Source organism: Podarcis erhardii (genome assembly GCF_964252035.2).
Source record: "Podarcis erhardii genome assembly, chromosome: 6".
Classification (NCBI taxonomy): Eukaryota; Metazoa; Chordata; class Lepidosauria; order Squamata; family Lacertidae; genus Podarcis; species Podarcis erhardii.
Window position 1 is genome coordinate 14,172,206 of NC_138510.1, and position 17,962 is coordinate 14,190,167.

General features: G+C 47.0%; 1 protein-coding gene across 1 annotated transcript; it reads right to left on the bottom strand.

Moving 5' to 3' along the window:
* Nucleotides 1-138: 138 nt before the first annotated feature.
* Nucleotides 139-17,837, bottom strand: NPEPL1 (aminopeptidase like 1). Its single transcript, XM_081867796.1, has 12 exons — nucleotides 17,645-17,837; nucleotides 11,479-11,664; nucleotides 10,187-10,357; nucleotides 9,348-9,437; nucleotides 8,269-8,350; nucleotides 7,996-8,138; nucleotides 6,910-6,987; nucleotides 5,634-5,734; nucleotides 4,693-4,816; nucleotides 3,095-3,271; nucleotides 2,584-2,694; nucleotides 139-1,257 (listed from the first exon to the last, which is right to left on the bottom strand). The coding sequence occupies exons 1-12, from the start codon at nucleotides 17,792-17,794 to the stop codon at nucleotides 1,099-1,101; spliced, it is 1,572 nt and encodes a 523-aa protein (XP_081723922.1). The 5' UTR covers nucleotides 17,795-17,837; the 3' UTR covers nucleotides 139-1,098.
* Between the last annotated feature and the right edge of the window lie 125 nt (nucleotides 17,838-17,962).

The following is a 17,962-nucleotide window of genomic DNA, read 5'->3' on the forward strand; positions in this document are numbered from 1 at the left end:
GCGCCATTGCCCAATTCCACGTAGCTGCCATGACTCATAGCCAGTTTTGCCCTGCATGTACTTCTTGCACTCTTTGTGTCACCTACACGCATTTGCAGAAAGAAACGGCGCAGATATCTTGATTCAATAAGCTTACACTTGTGTTGAGAGTAGGAAGGGTTTTATTCTAGGTTGCCTCCCATTAACACTTTTATTCTAAACGTCGATGAAGTTTGTCAGCAGAAGGGTGTTAAGAACCGTCGTGGAGAAATGCACCGGCCCACTTATAGGGTCGTATCCGTAATGATCAGCGAAAGATGTAACATGCATGAATGGTAGCTTAGGAATATTATTATTATTATTGAAAAGCTGCCTTAGAAAACAAGGCCTCCCTTATGCCGAAATGCTGCTAAGTGAATAATGCAGAGCCTCGAAGTGGCTTAATCCCAGCGGTTGCAACCCTGCAAACTGAAGTGGAGCCTGTTATGCTGTTGGGCATGGCAGCTGCAGTTCCTTCCGGCGTAGCAGTCCTGACCTGGGGGCAAGCAGGATTTCAGGTATGCCTCCCAGCAGGTGAAAAACAAACCAGAGAAAAAGGCCAGGAGGAACAGCAGCTGCTTCATCCCCTGCAGCGTCAGGAGATTTAAAGGGACGCACCTGGTGTTTGACTCCCAAGGTGGTAAACCCTATGTTCCTCCAAACCCCACGACACTATTGAATTCTGTAAAGCAGAGGGGTTGAGAAATAAAACCTGCAGAACTAACTCGGAAGGCTCTATTGGCATCAAGAGGTGAAGCTGTTGCAGTAATAGGCTCAGGTACTTTTTGAAAGGGACGTGGGGGAATAGACATCCCTGGCCCCTTCTCCAGAAAGACTGGAAGCAGCAAAGTCACCAGGTTTGGTAGGAAAACCCCAAGCGCATTAAAAAAACAAAAACACCCAACCCAACAGAATACAGCCTTTTGCCAGAGTGAGATGGGAGAATCAAATGTGAGCAACTTGTTTTCGTTTTCTCGGTCATTTCTGACACGTGGGTGCTTTTGTGGTTTGGAAAACCCTTCAGTGCAAAGTGAGGTAATTCCAGAATGCCCTCTCTCCAAAGGGGGAGGAGAGCGGGCATTAAACCAAGCGGCGCCTCTTGGAATCTCTCTCCATATCTTCCAACGGGGAGTCCCCATTGCAGCCCAGCGGAGAAACCATGTTCAGGAGAGGGTCTTCGGAGGCACGGCCAAACAGGGAGAGCAACAAAGCGACGCCGTAGCCTGTGGCTCGTTCACCCTAGGAGCAAAAGCAGGGAGAGGCGAGTCTCAGCACTGAATGCGGGAGAAACACTGAAGGCAAATGCTTGGAATGCTGCCTGTGAGGGCTTGTGTGTTGTTTAGGCGAAATAATAAATAATAATAATAATAATAATAATAATAATAATAATAATAATAAATAATAATAATAATAATAATAATAATAATAATAATAATAATAAAGCTGAATGGAAAGAGGCACACAAATTAAGTCACTCTGCAGCATCCGAAGGCTATAATCCTATACCTAATTAACTGGGAATAAGACCCACTGAACTCAATAGGACATACTGTGTATTTATAATTTGCTAGAAGTTGCCCAGAGTGGCTGGGACAACCCAGTCAGATGGGCACAACAACAACAACAACAAAGTATGTACAGGGATCCCCTATCAAACAAGTTGCTTTTTAATGCATCTACGGCCAATGCTTTTACTAGTATATTCTGCTATTTACATAAAGCTAAGAAATGAAGAGAGAAAAAATCCAACACACCGTGAGCAGTAACACAACGAAGTGCTGCGAGCACAAGGACTTTTGAGGGCACAATGGAACTCCTCCCTAACCATGTGCCCCCCAAACTGTTCTAGGTCCCCCCCCCCCAAACCTCCAGAGCAGATGTGGGGAAGGGGGTGTGCAGTGAAAGCAGAAGAAGGGGACGTTCTGTTTTGCAACAACACTTTACGGTGGTGGAAGTACTTCGTTGGATACTGCTCTGTAGTTACATTGCCTGAATACCACAACCTGTTTAAATCACACAAAACCTGCATGTATCTGCTGCTTTTGTTTCATTGATTTTGCTGCTCCCAGGAAAGGGCAAGGATCTCCCCCGGGTGTCCAGTGGCCTCTCTTGATCTCTAGAACTTGTACTAATGCTGTGATTTGGCGTATTGCACTTATGGAAGTTAAATCCCATTGAACTCAGTGGGACTTCTGACAAAATATTTGCAAGACTAGACTTTCAAACCTTTCCTTTGACTTCTGAGGTTTCACCAGGCAGTATCTACCCATTTTCAACCTCCTCTATAAAGGCTAGCCATTTGCTTTGAAAAAGATCTAAGATTCTCAAAACACTGAGTTGTTTTTTATTTTCTATTTTTTTTGCTTGCGCATAACTAGAGGACTGGCTTATTACTGCACTGCAGAAGACAAGATCCCACTCCACAAAGACTCAAAGCTTTCATTTTACTTATTTAAAACATTTCTGAATCACTGGCAATGTTGGCTCCATCTCATTTTGTGTGGCTGCGGTGAGGATATACCAGCCTTTGACTTAAGAGAACGGAATCAATCATACGCAACTCACCGCATGGACCGGGGCAGCAATGTCTATGTGGACCCAGACACCAGGCCAGTCAAACCCAATGTGTGAAGCAATGAAGAGTCCAGCGCAAGAGCTTGGGGAGTTATCTCGGTCCTGGAGAAAACAGCAGAAAAGAGGCTGGATTTAGTAAGAAGCATTTTCAGAAGCCTGTCTACAGATAATGATGCTCAGTTGCATTTCTAGAGAAGGTAGGCAGAAGCAAAGCAGTTCTACATAGCAGCACTTTTGATCTGATGGTGATGATGATAAAATGATAATGATAATGATAATGATAATGATAATAATAATAATAATAATAATAATAATAATAATACCCCGCCCATCTGGTTGGGTTTCCCCAGCCACTCTGGGCGGCTACCAACAGAACACTAAAAACAGAATAAAACTTCAAACATTAAAAACTTCCCTAAACAGTGCAGAAAGTGCCTCACAGGCATTGTACTCAGCGTAGGCATAAAATAGTAACCGATAATAGTAAATCTGATAAACCTACTGCCACAGAGTTCTTCATGTCAGCCACAGCAGAGGTAAATTCACTAAAATGGAGCTCAGGGCAATAGACAAGAGGGTGAACCAGATCTCCACAGTTTCGGCCCGCCTTGACACAGGCTCTTTCCCACTCTTCGTTGTTGGTGAGGACAGCAGCGTGGTATTTCCCCGTGGCAATTCCCTGAAAGGTGACAAGAAGGAGAATGTGAAACCCAAGAAGAGGCAGGCCATCTCTGCCTATAGTCTGAAGTGCTACACAGTAGATGGGACTCATGGATTGCTTCTGCGATGCCATCTCCTGATGCCATGGGCTGGCTGGAGGAATGCCAAGAAGCATGTGTGAGGGAAGTGGTGGTTGTGAGAAGACGACGAGTGGTCAGAGGGAGGAAGCCTAGGAAGCTGAAGAGGGAGCAGGGTTTACTGAGCAGGGAAGGTCTGTGGCAGAGAGGTGGATAGCAGGAGAAGAGGAGGCCAAGAGGCAGAGACGAGTCAGGCTGGTGAAAAAACCAAGCTGTCTCCTCATCCTGCTGCGACAAGCTCCCCTCTGCTCTGGTCTCCAAGTACCAGAAGAGGTACGAAGAGGGAGGTGCAAAGGCCGGACGGCGGAGTCTCGGGTTGCTTGGGAAGGACCCAAGGGAGGAGGAGACTTAGGCACCTTTGGTCCCCACAACTGCCTCAAAAGGGCAAGACCTACTGAGAAAAGAGCTGTTGTGCTCCTTAGGCCTGGCACTCCTGAACAGACCTTGTTTCTTCTAATAAAGAGTTGGCTTCACTTATTCCATGGGATTTATTGCTGACACCTGCTCCTGTCGCCCACATGACAAAGACTGGTGTCCTACAAGCCATTTCCTCCTCTGCTTGATAGCAGATGCTTTGGGCGGCAGGGAAGGGAAAAAAGAAATGAGGGGGGGGGGAAGGACCACACCAGTAGCAGCTTGTGCCCACTGGGACTGTAGGGAAGAAGGCAGAGAAGCTCACAGTAGGTGGAGTCAGAGCCAAACAAATCTAATTTTGCCCCATTGTCCTCCCTACTGGGTTCTACGAGGGCAACACTGCGACTGAGGAGGAAGCTGACAGGCAAGTTATACCTCCTGGACTGGTTGCAAGCAAGAAAGCAGGCAGGTGGAGGTTGCCTAGGGGCCAGGAGAGGTTGGTGGGGCAGTGCCACCTCTGTCTTCCCCAGACAGCACTCATAACTTGCTTGTAGCATTCCCTATTTACTCAACTGCCTTCCCTTCCTCCCCTGCTGCTGCTCCTCAGCCAGCAAGAAGGACAGCTGAGTTATCCCAAGCCAAGAAGATGGGGAAGCAGAAGGAGACAACAGAAAGGCACACACGCTGCAGAGACTTTCCTCCACATGCACCTGCAGCGGTTTTCCTGAAGGTTCTGCACCTGAGAGGGCTGTGAAGACATGTCACTGTCTCCTTCTGTAACTGCTATCTAAAGCAGTGGTTTTCAAGCTCTTTCTCCAGGGAACTCTCGGGTCACTCTGAAGCTTACCAGACTCTGGTAAGAAGGCACCCAGCATGCCGCCCTGGGGAGAATTGTTCCAAAGCGGGGAGCTATCACAGAGAAAGCCTGTTTTGTTTTCACTCAAAGTACCTGAGCGCCAGTGAGAGTAGCCATATCCAAAATAATGTCGGCACAAAGGTCTTTGCAAGCGTAGGCAACTCCATCAGCGAGCACCAGCCTGCCCTCAGCATCAGTGTTGTTGATTTCCACAGTTCTGGAGAAAGAGTGGGGTAATAGTAATAATAATAATAATAATAATAATAATAATAATAATATTAATAATAATGTGGCAATGTTTAAGGGTTATCTGTTCATTTAATCTAGTTAGGGAATCTAGTTAGGCGCCTTAATGTAGAAAAGCTAAAACAGCAAGCTAAAACAACAATAAGAAATGTTACAAAAAATACACAAGAAAAACATTAATTGAAGTTTACCAATTAAAATACAGTCATACCTTGGGAGTCAAACGGAATCCGTTCGACTTCCAAAACATTAAAAAAACCAAAGCACGGCTTCTGATTGGATGCAGGACGCTCCTGAAGCCAATTGGAAGCTGCAGAAGCCCTGTCGGATGTTCGGCTTCCAAAAGAACGTTCAAAAACCGAAACACTCACTTCCGGGTTTCGACCACTCGGGAGCCAATTTGTTCGGAAGCCAAGGCGTTCGAGATCCAAGTTATGACTGTATACTGATGGAAATGCCTTCTGCCACACTTCCTCACTCTCATCTATGGCTCAAATGAACTCGCAGATCAGTCCCAATCATGGGGACTAGAAACCTTCCCACAAATGAAAGTGGAGATTCTGAGAAGCTGATTCACGAGTGCCAATATTGCAACCTGTGCTTTTTCTGTACCGTCTGCAATTGTGGCCTAGACACCTATCCCTGTTCATGCTTAGTAATCTCCCTGAGCCAATGAAATCCTCCAAGGACCAGGTGTGCTGCCCCAGCTGTGCAGGAGGAGAATTCCCACAGTAAGCACTAGCCAGCAGCTAGGTAGGTTAAGGGCAGAGGGAATAAATAAATCTTACTTTCCGGAGTAAAGAACATGGATATCATCCGGCCTTGTTGCATTTGGTCCGACAGAATTCTCAGCCAAGCAAAAAACAGCATGAAGATTGTCTTTAAAGCCCTATTGCAGTAAGGAGGAAAGAAGAGCTGTGAAATGAAGGGAGAGCCTAACCTGCAAAACAAATTAAAGCCAACAGGAGAGAAACCATGCCACACATTTTTATTTATTGCGAACAAAATCTCTGATACAGCTCCACGCAAGAAAAATGCCTTTTAAAGCAGCAGCAGCAGCCTTGGGAAATGTTAATTTAGCATTTGAGTGCCTCCCACCAGATTTATTGGCTGCCCGGCTGCCACATTAAATGAGATGCTTTCAGAGCCCTGGATACTATCGCCGGGTAGAGAAGTCCGCCAGCAAGATTCATAGCACTATAGCGAGAGTGAAATTTCTTTGGCCTTTTCCGTTTTAAAAGAACACCCATCAGTTTGTCACAATATTCCAAGGCGTGGCGTTTTTATTGTCTCCCCTCCCACCTTCCATGCATATAACTGTGCAATGCCCACAATAGACTGCATTTTGTACAGGGGCCTAGCCTGCCTTTAGGCATGCCTGGTATTTGTTTCTGAGTCCGGGTGAGGAATCTAGGAATGCCAAACCTGGAGAGGGGAGCAACACCCCAACATCAATTTGTAGTGCCATAACAGAAGGGTGAGCCACCATTCATGGGGAATAAGGGGAAACTTCTAAAAGTCAGATAGTTGTTTATTTCCTTGACATCTGGTGGGAAGGCGTTCCACAGGGCTGGCACGATTACGGAGAAGAGTCGCTGCCTGTTTCCTTGTAACCTGACATCTTGCAATGCCAGTTGGAGCTGGATCTCAGGGTTCGGGCTGAGCAATGGGGGTGGAGATACTCCTTCAGGGCCGAGGCAGTTTAGAGTTTTAAAGGTGAATTTAAAAACCAAGTTTCCCATCCCTGGTGCAAACAACACTGAACTAAATGGATATATAGGGCCAAAGGTCAGGCGAGGAATCAGGCTGAGCAGTGACCTTGAGGCCAAGAACAATTTAGCAAGTTTCACAGCAATGAAAACTCCGGTCCTGAGGGGGGTTTGTTTGCTGGATGAACTTCAAGGAATACACTCCCATTCTAGCGGGCATCGCATTCTTGAATCCTCCAAAATAAGGAACGGCCGTGATGTTACATCACTGGTTGGCCACTGAACCACCAAGGCTCGACTGCATGGCTAAAACAGGCATTACAGCCTTGGATAAAAACTGCTCAGTTTCACTCACTTGTTTTACGGTGGCTTTGAAGGCGCCCAAAATAGCAGCAGCTCCACCACAATCTCGCTTCATCCCAGGCATTGTTGTCTAGACAAATGTAAACGCAAAGAAATTCATTTATGCAGAAAGCTTTGGTGCTGAAAGAGCCATGCTGAGGTGATTACAGCGCAACACTGCAGTGTAGACCTCACTGAGTAAACTCCATTGAGTTCGACAGAACTTCCTCTCTATTAAGTGTGTACTGACTGGATTGCAGGCTTTATCTGTTAAGTCTTTAAACATACACACACACAACCCTCCAAGTGAATTTATGCCATAAACTGTATTCATCCTTTGCTTACTCATGCCTCTCCTTCCCCATCTAAATTTAGAATGATTGTAATCTCTGTGCGGCAGAGACCTGCTTCTTCTTGGCTTCCACAACTCTGTGTAGGAGTAATTATGTGCCCTGATGGCATTATACAGATAACAAACACTGCCTCACCTTTAAGCTCCACTTAGCCATTCAGGGAGTGCCCAACTAGTGAAGAGGCTTCTCAGAATGCACTAGGCCAGCCCAACATTTATTACTGTATTTTTCGCCCTATAGGACGCACTTTTCCCCCTCCAAAAATGAAGGGGAAATGTGTGTGCGTCCTATGGGGCGAATGCAGGTTTTCGCTGAAGCCTGGAGAGTGAGAGGGGTTGGTGCGCACTGAACCCTCTCGCTCTCCAGGCTTCAGGAAGCTCTCCGCAAGCCTTGGGAGCCCGTGGGAGTTCCCGCCGGGCTCCAACGGCTTGCGGAGAGCTGCCTGCAGCCCGAAACCTGGGGAGCACAGAGGAGCGCGCCCTGGGCAGCTCTCCGCAAGCCGTGGGAGCCCGGCGCAACTTCCTGCCGGGCTCCCACGGCTTGCGGATAGCAGCCTGTTCTGGGGGCTGGGGTCGGGCGAAGCTCCATGTGTGATGGAGATCACACATGCGTAAACAGTCTGGGCTTGTGGCTAGGCAGGCACCTTCACACATACCGAACACACAAGTGAGGCATCAGTACACACTGAATTTTGATGTGTGTGAGTGAGTATGTGCAGCTGCTGCTGTGTCTCCAGACACGCTCACCTTTCCTTTGATGCTGAGTCCTCCAGTGTCGTAAACAATGCCCTTCCCAACCCAGGCGATGGTTTGTGTGGCACCTTCCGGGGTGTGGCTCAGCATGGCTAGAGCCGGTGGGTGCACGGCTGCTTTGCCAACGCCATAAATACCTGGGGACAGAGGTAGAGGCAAGAGAGCTGGGAAAATGATCTGAATTGCCCATGGGTAATATCTTAACCACATACAAGATTTTACCATATGGGGAAGTGGGGAGGGGGAAATGGCTTCGGTTTGACTGACCTCCAAATCCTTTCTCCTTCAATTCTGCATTTCGAATAATGGTTGGAACAATCCCCAGGTCCTTTCCGACTTTTCTGATTTCCTTCAAGGAAGGAAGACACCAGAGTCACATCGCAACACCTTTAAACACTGTGCTTCTTAAACTCAAAAGTCAGAATCCAAGGCCCAAATCCAAGGGACCAGGATGCAACAACCACTCGCCTGGACCCTGCAATGACCTCCCAGGACACCAAAACCATTGTCAGTGGCTCTCCTCCCGGTTGCCTCACCTTCTGAGGCAAGGGGACCAGTGACTGGGGAAAGGGCCTTATTGGTGGTGGGTCCCCATTTATAAAAACTTTGTCTGTGCTGTGCTTCACCTAGCACAAACTTCCATGTCTTTTTGCTGCCAAATGAAGACCTTTTCTAAAAAAGATTCTTTCTAGCCTTCAAAACCTTCCAAGCTGCTGTTGATTTGCTTGTAAATTTGCTGGTAAGAATTGTCCCCCTCACCAGCTCTAAGGTTGTGGGGGGGGGAGGGAGCGGAGCATCAGGGATTTTATGGCAGATGTGCGAGTGAGGCAAAATTCACCTGCCCTGTGAAAAATTAATCCAGTCTTTACAGGGCGTCTTTCCATCCCCACCAAAACTTGCAAACATCGATGGGTTATATCAGCACAGCAATAAAAAGCATTCCTGGACATTTTGAACGTCGCTGTCCTCAGGTAGTCAGGAATGAGGTAAGGCCCTTTGTTGTTTCTACGTGAAATCTGTCTGAAGATGCCCTTCAAAAGAGGGCCTGCGTGGGACCAATTTCGGTGGTGGTGGTGCTGTAACCCTTGCATATTCTTTCCTGGATGTCACCCACCCAAGCCTACAAGCAAAACCTAGATCATTTAGTCCTACTGATTTATGGGCCTCTATTAAAGCCACCTGGTTCAAAATGGCAAACCATTCGTCATCAAATGCCAAGTGACAAGTCAGCCGCCTCCCTGAGCATCGTGGACAAAATACAGCTTCGCTACAGTGAAATCCTGGACATAAGCTTCCCAAATTCAGCGGACTGTTCATGCTAACCCTGTTAAAAGGTTATCACCAACCTCCAGGAAGCTGTCGGTGTTCATTTCATTACATGGGGTGTCTACGATCCGAGCTGCCAGCCTTATACCTTCTGCAGCGCTTTCCAGACACTAGAATTCATACAAGAAAGAGTGTCAAGAGTGTCTATGCATCACAACATTCAGCTTTGCTTTTCATCTGCACTGCTCAGAGACTTTCCGGGTGTCAGGAAAATTCAACAAGTGTCATGGAAGTCTGTAGTGTAGACCAGAGACTACTTGTGAAGGATTGAGCTTAGCAAATCTAATCACTCACTTCTACACAGGAGAAAGTAGCACCACAAATTCCTATTCATTTTTATCACTGTAAGCAAACCTAGGAGCTTGTAGCTTTCTTTCTTTTGAAGTACATAAAATTTCACCTACATTTCAATTTTAACACACTTTCTTGTCTGCAAATTGCCTGTTGTGTTCTATGAAATCCAGCTAAAGTAAAACCAGCCATGCAACTGGGGGGAAATAAGCCTTTAACATTAACCCAAAGTATGTGGCACTCACATCGCCGTATTATTTTTGTGTCAAAAAGTATAATTTAACTTAAAAATCATTGTAAACTGTAAAAACTGTTAGTAGGATTGGAATAACACTTGTAGTTTAATGGTGAATTTTGGATGTAACAGAGATGTAAAAGATCTGGATCATTATAAAAGATGCAGGAAGAAATGATTAACAATAGGACCCACAAAGGGGAGGAGGGAAGTCCAGGAGAGCCAATGGAATCTTGTCTTTATGTTGTATGTTGGATATGTGATTGTAAAACTGTAAACTGAAAAACCAAATAAATATTTTTTAAATTTTAATTTTTTTAACCGGCAGCTTACTTTAAGCGTCTCCACCTCCACAGGGCCATTGTTCTGCCCAACCAGGAAAAATTCCACTATCACACTTTTCTTCTCTGTGCGTCTAGAGGCACTGGATCGCTGTGTGAACAGCGGGAAAGCTCTTGCTATAGCACAGGCTGAGGCAAAGACCTCCGAGCGCTCGCAGACCATCTGAAAGGGAAACAGAAAATCAAATGCGTGCCAGAAACCTGAGAAGGGGCTGAGGGCTGAAAGAATATATCAGGCATAGGCAAACTCGGCCCTCCAGATGTTCTGGGACTACAATTCCCATCATCCCTGACCACTGGTCCTGTTAGCTAGGGATGATGGGAGTTGTAGTCCCTAAACATCTGGAGGGTCGAGTTTGCCTATGCCTGGAATATATGGAGCTCAGCACAGATATAGGGCGCTCAGATATCTGTCCATACTTCTAAGAGCAGAGGTCTCCAAACGTCTCCATATTGAGTTATGCTGGGCTTGCTTCCAATTAAGCGGGTGTGACATAGCACAGGAACCTGTGAAACTCCAGGTGTTGTGAAGCTACAATCCCGACCATTGCCTTTGCCTTTGCTGAGGCTGATGGGAGTTGGGAGTCCAATGACACCTAAAAGGCTAAAGATTTTCCCTCCCTAGAATATAGGACTGTGGCCTAAGAGTTCTAAAAATGACCTGTACAGAGATGCTGGTTTGGAGCTCAGGACATCTTGCCTCCTTTTTAAGAAATTAAACACTGGTGGGAGACTTGAAACTCAGAAGTTGGCAATAATTTTCTTGATTGGTTTGTTTTATTTTCATTTCATAGAACTTACACACCACTTGATTCCAAAAAAAGATCCCTCAAAGAGATTTAGAAAAAAAGTACAACAATAAATTTATAAATTCAGACAGCAACCATTTTAGGCACGTCCAATATGTGTGCAACAGCACATGCACCGAACCCAGAAATGACCCCCAAATGTCACAAAAACCTCACAAGAAGGGGCGGAATGGGGGGTTCGTAGGGTTTCCCAATAGCGTTTCAAATATATGCGATTTCACTTAAATGCACAGTGCCTTGGAATGTAACCCCTGGGTAAATTACGAGTTGCCTGTATGAAAAACTGAATCATTTAAGACCAATGTATACCCAAAGGCATCAACTGCTTCCACAAGAAATGAATCACAAATCTGCAAGTGCAGATCAAGGTGTTTCAAGGTTCTTCCAGGAGCAAACGTGACATTTAAATCAGCCCCTTTGCATTTTAAGCGCTTGCAGATATTTTAAAGCCATTTCCCTGCTCACTTTCACTTACAAGGATGCATCTGTTGGTCCCTCCCGGGAGACAGTTCCGAACGAGGCGTGTGAGGAACTGGGCAGCCGACGGGCTGTTGTGTCTGCTGACCCGGGAAGGTAAAGCAGCTATAGTAGCATAGTTCAGGTAGAGAGGGCAGCTGTCGGTCGGGTTTGGGTTCAGGGTGCTTAGCGCAGCTTGCCATAACTGAGGAAAAGGAAACAATGAGAGAGATTGGAGACCCTTCTTCAGAAGATGCACCACCAGTTCATAGTTTTTTTCAGTTGTACCCCTTTAGCCTGGCAAACGACTCACCACAGTGGTGAGGGATATGCAGCAGCCATGATGCAGTGATGCAAAACCCCCAGACCGCATGATCACAGCGTGACCCGATTCGAATCCACTGCTAAGTCCAAACCATGTCTTAGCGCAAACCTGTTTTCTCCTGCAGAGACTGACCACTCTACTCCTCGGTCCTCTTGCTGCTGCGCTGCTGCGAGCCAAGCCATGGTTTGGTTTAGTGCGTCGTCCAAACTGTTGCTTAGCACACAACGGCAACAGGAGGTGCAAAGAGTCTGCACACTCACACATGTGCACTAAACCATGGTCTGGCTTATCGTTACCTGTGAGCTGACATTGGCTTAGGGGCGTCTCCACCAATACATCAAGAAGGAAAGAGAGCTCGTGGTATTTCAGATTTTTACCATGCTTCTTTCAAAATGGCAAAACAAATAATATGCATTAATAAGGGCCTTGTATGGCTTACCCCTGTTAAAGAAACTCAGTAAAACAAGGCTGGGCAGACCTGCATTAGGAACCCCGGGCGGGGGTGGGGGTGGTGGGGGTTTGTAGGTAATGGTGGTGTACATCTACTAGCCTAGATGGGCCAAAAATTATCACTCAGGGTGCTTCCAGATTGGTGTTTATTGTGGAATGAGTTCCCCCTCCCCATGCATGCATATTTTTCACAATGCCCACACTATGTCATTAGCATCAAAACATCAGTCTACATATTCCCTGCTTAATCTGGGTTTACCCTCTCCAGGAAAAAATCCAAACACAACAACCACCCCAAACCAACAACGTGTTGACAATGACCCATTTACAATATCACGCTCCCATCTGAAAGCACCTTCAATATTGTAATATTTATTGTAACTGCCTGGCAACTTTTGCTGGTCTCCTCAAAACAGATCTTCAGTTATGAGCAAATTGCAATGGGATTGGGGTAGTTGTTGCAGTGTGGAGACAAGTAAAATGTGCCTTTCTCCAAATGGACAGGCTGGCTCAATCTTCATAGGTTTCTTGTTTCTTCTGTCACAATTTGGACTGTAATCTCCATTTTGGGACAAAGTCCAAGGCAGACCTTATGGCAACAACATCCCACCTAATTTCTGTTCTTGAAAAAGAACACACACCCCTTTGCCACCCCAGCTGCTGCTTTGTTTAACATCTTGGCCAATGAAGAGTTCTGGATCACTTGAAAACTGACTCAGTATTTTGTGGCAATTTGGCTGATCCTGAGAAAGGCATTGCCCAACTGTGGATTCCAGCCCATAATCTCTCATTACAGGGAGAGGACAAGAGATTCATTAATCAGCAGCAAAAATCTTTCAGCTTGGTCACCCACTTTTTCAAAGGAGCAAACTGCACAAGGTACCAAATTCAATCACTAAATGGCCCTGGTTTGTGCCAAAACCATTTTTATTCCAATATCTTAAACTGGGCTGAAAAGACAATATATATTTTTTATTATTATAAAAGTTTTGCAGAAGCCCCAGACTGTTGTTTGGGCTTCTTGGTCTAAAGTACAAGGCTGAGTCCAGATAAAAGATCCAAGATATGGCTATCAGCAGACATTCCCTCCTCTCCACTGTCTACATTTTGGAAGCAAACCAGACGAGGAATAGGCTTCTGTGGATTTAAATGGCTGAGGGCACTAGAAACGGGAATGGCTTTGGTTTGCACCAAAATGGAAAGTTCAGCAGCTCAGTTTTTCAGTATTAGCCATCGTTAGACTTCAATTCCATCGTTTACACAACAAGGGAGATAGAAGTAAGGTAGGCGTACCTAATAAAATGCAGACATCTGGGAAAGAGTTGATTCCATGGAGGTGCTGTGTTCAGATAAATTCCCCCCTCCAAAATGCAATCAAAGAATATGTGAGGCGAGTCGCTGGGTCACAATGGATAGTCTGCACATTTTCACCTCTACATCAGGTGAGCTGGTCCTACCTTCTGCACATTTGGCACACTGGGATAGCTCAGTCGGTAGAGCATGAGACTCTTAATTGCAAGGTTGTGGGTTCGAGTCCCACGTTGGGCAAGAGATTCCTGCATTGCAGAGCGTTGGCCGAGATGACCCTTGTGGTCCCAACTCTACAACGCTATGATTCTATGATAGGCACGCGCCAATCAAGGTGTGTAGAACTCAAAAACACAAGGGGGATTTGAGCTCTATGCCCATTCATTGGTACATGCGGAAGGGCCTTAGCTCTGTGTTAGAGCAACTGCTTTGAGTGCAGAAAGCTCCAGGACCAATTTCAGACATCTCCAAGTAGTTATGGGGAAGATAAGGTACCCCTGCCCGTACGGGCCAGTCGTGTCCGACTCTAGGGTTGTGCGCCCATCTCACTTAAGAGGCCGGGGGCCAGCGCTGTCTGGAGACACGTCCGGGTCACGTGGCCAGCATGACGAAGCTGCTCTGGCGAGCCAGCACCAGCGCAGCACACGGAAACGCCGTTTACCTTCCCGCTATAAAGCGGTACCTATTTATCTACTTGCACTTAGGGGTGCTTTTGAACTGCTAGGTGGGCAGGAGCTGGGACCGAAAGACGGGAGCTCACCCCGCCGCGGGGATTCGAACCGCCGACCAAGCCCTAGGCGCTGAGGTTTTACCCACAGCGCCACCCGCGTCCCTATGGGGAAGATCAGTGTTTGAGATTAGCCAGGCACCAGGCACATTTTCCACCTGGCTATCAGCTATTTGCAGTCAAGTGAGGATGACTGGGAACCAGGAAAGCGCCTGACATCTTCACCATCTGGAAGGGCAAGCCTAAGGATCATTGGATCTTGACTGTTTTCACACACTAATTCCACATCCTGTAGAATTCTATCAGTTATACTTTATCTGCACAATCAGAATGAATTTCACGAACCAAAATACCGGTACTTTTTTCTGTGCAGCCTGAGCAGGAGCAGTGAACAAAATTGTAGTTAATTGTTGTAGCTTCTCTTCACTAACCCCACCCCAGTGCCCTGCTCACAGTTGTGAAGAATACTCTTTATGTTATGAATGGTCCGTGTCACCATTAAGGAAGAGAGGTCGGAATAGGCCAATATTTATGTGGGCTGTCCCTGGATCAAGTGACTTTTCTTCTTTAAGTTCTCAAAGTTCTTAACCTAGATCAAGGTAGTCACCTGAACTAGCCCAATGTTTAACTGAGAATCAATCAATCAATCAATCAATCAATCAGTCCATCACTTGAAAAATATAACTTTCGAGCAATCTTGCCCCCAAAATGGCAACTAGACAGTTTTGGCGACTGTAACTTTGGTTTAAGGAGCCATTTGGTGCCTAGCTTATATATCTGAGTTTCTAACATTGCCTGGATAGCTGCTGCAGAAGTCAGGGTAAATAATACTGAGCTAGGCCGAAGCCTCTTCCCAGGTATGCCAGATACACCAATGTGTGGTGTATTGGGGGGGGGGAGGAATGTGCCCAAAAGGTGTATCAGCCACAGGGTACAAAAAAGGGCAAGCAAGACAAATTAAAATGCTTTATCTGCCCATATAGCTTTACATTTCCTGATGCAGCAGGAAGGAGATCCGAATCCGCAAAAGTTTGTGTCATAATAAAGGAATGGGGAGACTGCTGCTGTTCCAGCTGTTGTTGCTGTATGTCTCCCATTATCCCTCACTGGTAGCCATGCTGGCTGGGATTACTGGGAGAAAGCCCAACAACAGCTGGGGGGACGGACGCTTTAAGCACTTACTGTTTCCCATCTTTGCTAAACATGTCAAAGAAAACAGGTAACAAGCCTCGCACCTATGCAGCGAAGAAAAAGGAGCACAAAAAGGAGCAAAAAGCAAAGTGAAATAAGAGTTACAAAACACTCACATAATGGGGACGTGGCGTCTCTAAATAACAAAGTCAAAGCAATGCCCGATAAATCCGTCTGGTTTTTGTTGACCTCGAAGCGCACAGAAGCCTCCAGCCAGCTTCTCAACCCCCGCAACTAATTGCTCAAATTCTGTCAAGTGACCTTAAGGCCTGTGTTTTGACTTCCCGGACAGTTAATAAATCAACAAATCTGGGACCCACGCAGACAAGTTACCAGTAAGCTTTGCAAAGTATATTTAAATCGCTGCTGTGCCGAGTTGATATAATGCACAGATCTTTTAAAAGAAAAGTCTCCTTCCTCTCTCCAACTTCTGTTGCCCATGCTTGTTGCAAAAAGCCAGAATGGAAGTTAAAGAGGATTAAAGGAGACCCTTGAGTATTTCCCAGACTTTTAGGGTTCTTAATGGGCCACAAGTCTTTCTGGGTTTTTGGGGGGGGCGGGTTCTATTTTACCCAGTATTGTCTGCACTGACTGGGTGCATTCCCAGCTGTACCTGGAGAGGGCAGGGATTGAAGCTGGGGCGTTCTGCATGCAAAGCAGATCTCCACAACTGAGCTATGGCTCAAACGTTAGCACAGCTGTCTGCATTTGTCCTTAGGCAATCACTGAAGCCCTTTTTTAAGGGAAGATCTTCTGTTTTTGCTCTCCTGTGCTGCATAGAGGAGCTTCCATTGATCTCAACTCCTCTCCATCTGAATTCCATGCTGTGTTACACTTACTCCCTCCTTAAGGGAACCTAGAACAGGCAATAAGTGGGTGTCACTTTCCTAAATATCTAAATATGCACCCATGCACCAAATCCAAGCATTTGTAACATAGCTGGTCTTTAAAAGCAAAACTCAAAATCAACTAGTTTGGGTAGGTTAACCATCTAGGCGAAAAAGGAAAAACTAAAAACTTAAAAGGGTTTGAAGCTGTGATCCTAGGCATACTTACCTGGGAGTAAGTGAACTTAAAAAGGGATTTGCCTCTAAGCAAGAAAGGGATAAGGGACACGGGTGGCACTGTGGGTTAAACCACAGAGCCTAGGGCTTGCCGATCAGAAGGTCGGCGGTTCGAATCCCCGCAACAGGGTGAGCTCCCATTACTCGGTCCCTGCTCCTGCCGACCTAGCAGTTCAAAAGCACCTCAAAGTGCAAGTAGATAAATAGGTACCGCTCTGGCGGGAAGGTAAACGGCGTTTCCATGCGCTGCTCTGGTTCGCCAGAAGCGGCTTAGTCATGCTAGCCACATGACCCAGAAACTGTACACTGGCTCCCTTGGCCAATAAAACGAGATGAGCACCGCAACCCCAGAGTTGGCCACGACTGGACCTAATGGTCAGGGGTCCCTTTACCTTTAAGAGAGGGCTACAAGGCTACCATCTGAAAGAAAGTCCCCTTGGACTCAGTAAGGCTTACTTTGCAGAAACACGGGCAGGGCTGTACAGCTGTCTACTGAGAATAAACTTAACTTGCAAACTAAATCAAATAAACAAATAAATCAAGGAGGGAGGTGGGTTCGAGATGAGAGCACTGCATTTCTGCTTCTTCCAGGGGGGAACAATTTCCTCCCCCTCCCCTTTCATGGGAATCTCATGGGAACAAACTCATTTGGGGAGGACAGAGCACTCAGCAGCTTAACAGATAGGGAAAAAAATTACCTGGGGCGGAGCTTCAGCACGTGGGAATGAAAGGATGAGAGGTGGCTCTTTTGTATAATAATAATAATAATAATAATAATAATAATGATAATAATAATAATAATAGCAAGTTCCGTCCTCCCTCTCCACCCCCTCCCTTCCAGCAAGGCGCTATCTAACCGACAGGAGAAATATGGTAAATCCAGCCCACCCCACCGCTGCTTGCGGAGCTCTCTCCAGCCCAGCCCAGCCCAGGCCTGGGGGAAGAGAGAGGAAGCGTTTCCCGAGGCACCCGGGCAAGAGGAAACGGGAAAAGGAGATTTCTATTAATTATCAGGAGAGCTTCAGTTTGCTCCATGGGTCGGGGGGGGGGGGCTCCCTGCAGCAGCATGTCCCCTCCCTGCCCAGCCCGCCTGCCCCGGGCGAGCCCGGCGCGCCTTTACCTCCTCGGTGACCCTGGGCTGCAGCTTCCCCCGCAGCTGGGCCCAGGGCAGGCGGTGCAGGTTCTGCAGCTGGCCCAGCACGAGCAAAGGGCGGCTCTGCGGGTCCGCCTCGCCGGCGCTGGCCTGGAACTCCAGCTGCACGTTCGCCATCTTCCTGCCCGCAGCGGAGGAGGAGGAGGAGGCGGCGGCGGCAGCAGCGTCTCAGCTCTCGCTCCGGCTCCTCCCCGGCGAAGGCAGCGCGCCCGCCTCCTCCGGCCGGGCAAGGAACGGCAGCGTCGCCGCGTCGAGCCTCCCTGGAGCAGGGCACGCTACCCGCGA

Excerpts from the sequence above, each read along its gene's own strand:
- NPEPL1 (XM_081867796.1), bottom strand. The coding sequence starts at position 17,794 with ATGGCGAACGTGCAGCTGGAGTTCCAGGCCAGCGCCGGCGAGGCGGAC. Across the intron at positions 5,735-6,909 it reads TCAAAGCCACCGTAAAACAA|GGCTTTAAAGACAATCTTCA; the intron begins GTGAGTGAAACT and ends TTACTGCAATAG. Across the intron at positions 4,817-5,633 it reads CATGTTCTTTACTCCGGAAA|AACTGTGGAAATCAACAACA; the intron begins GTAAGATTTATT and ends CTCTTTCTCCAG.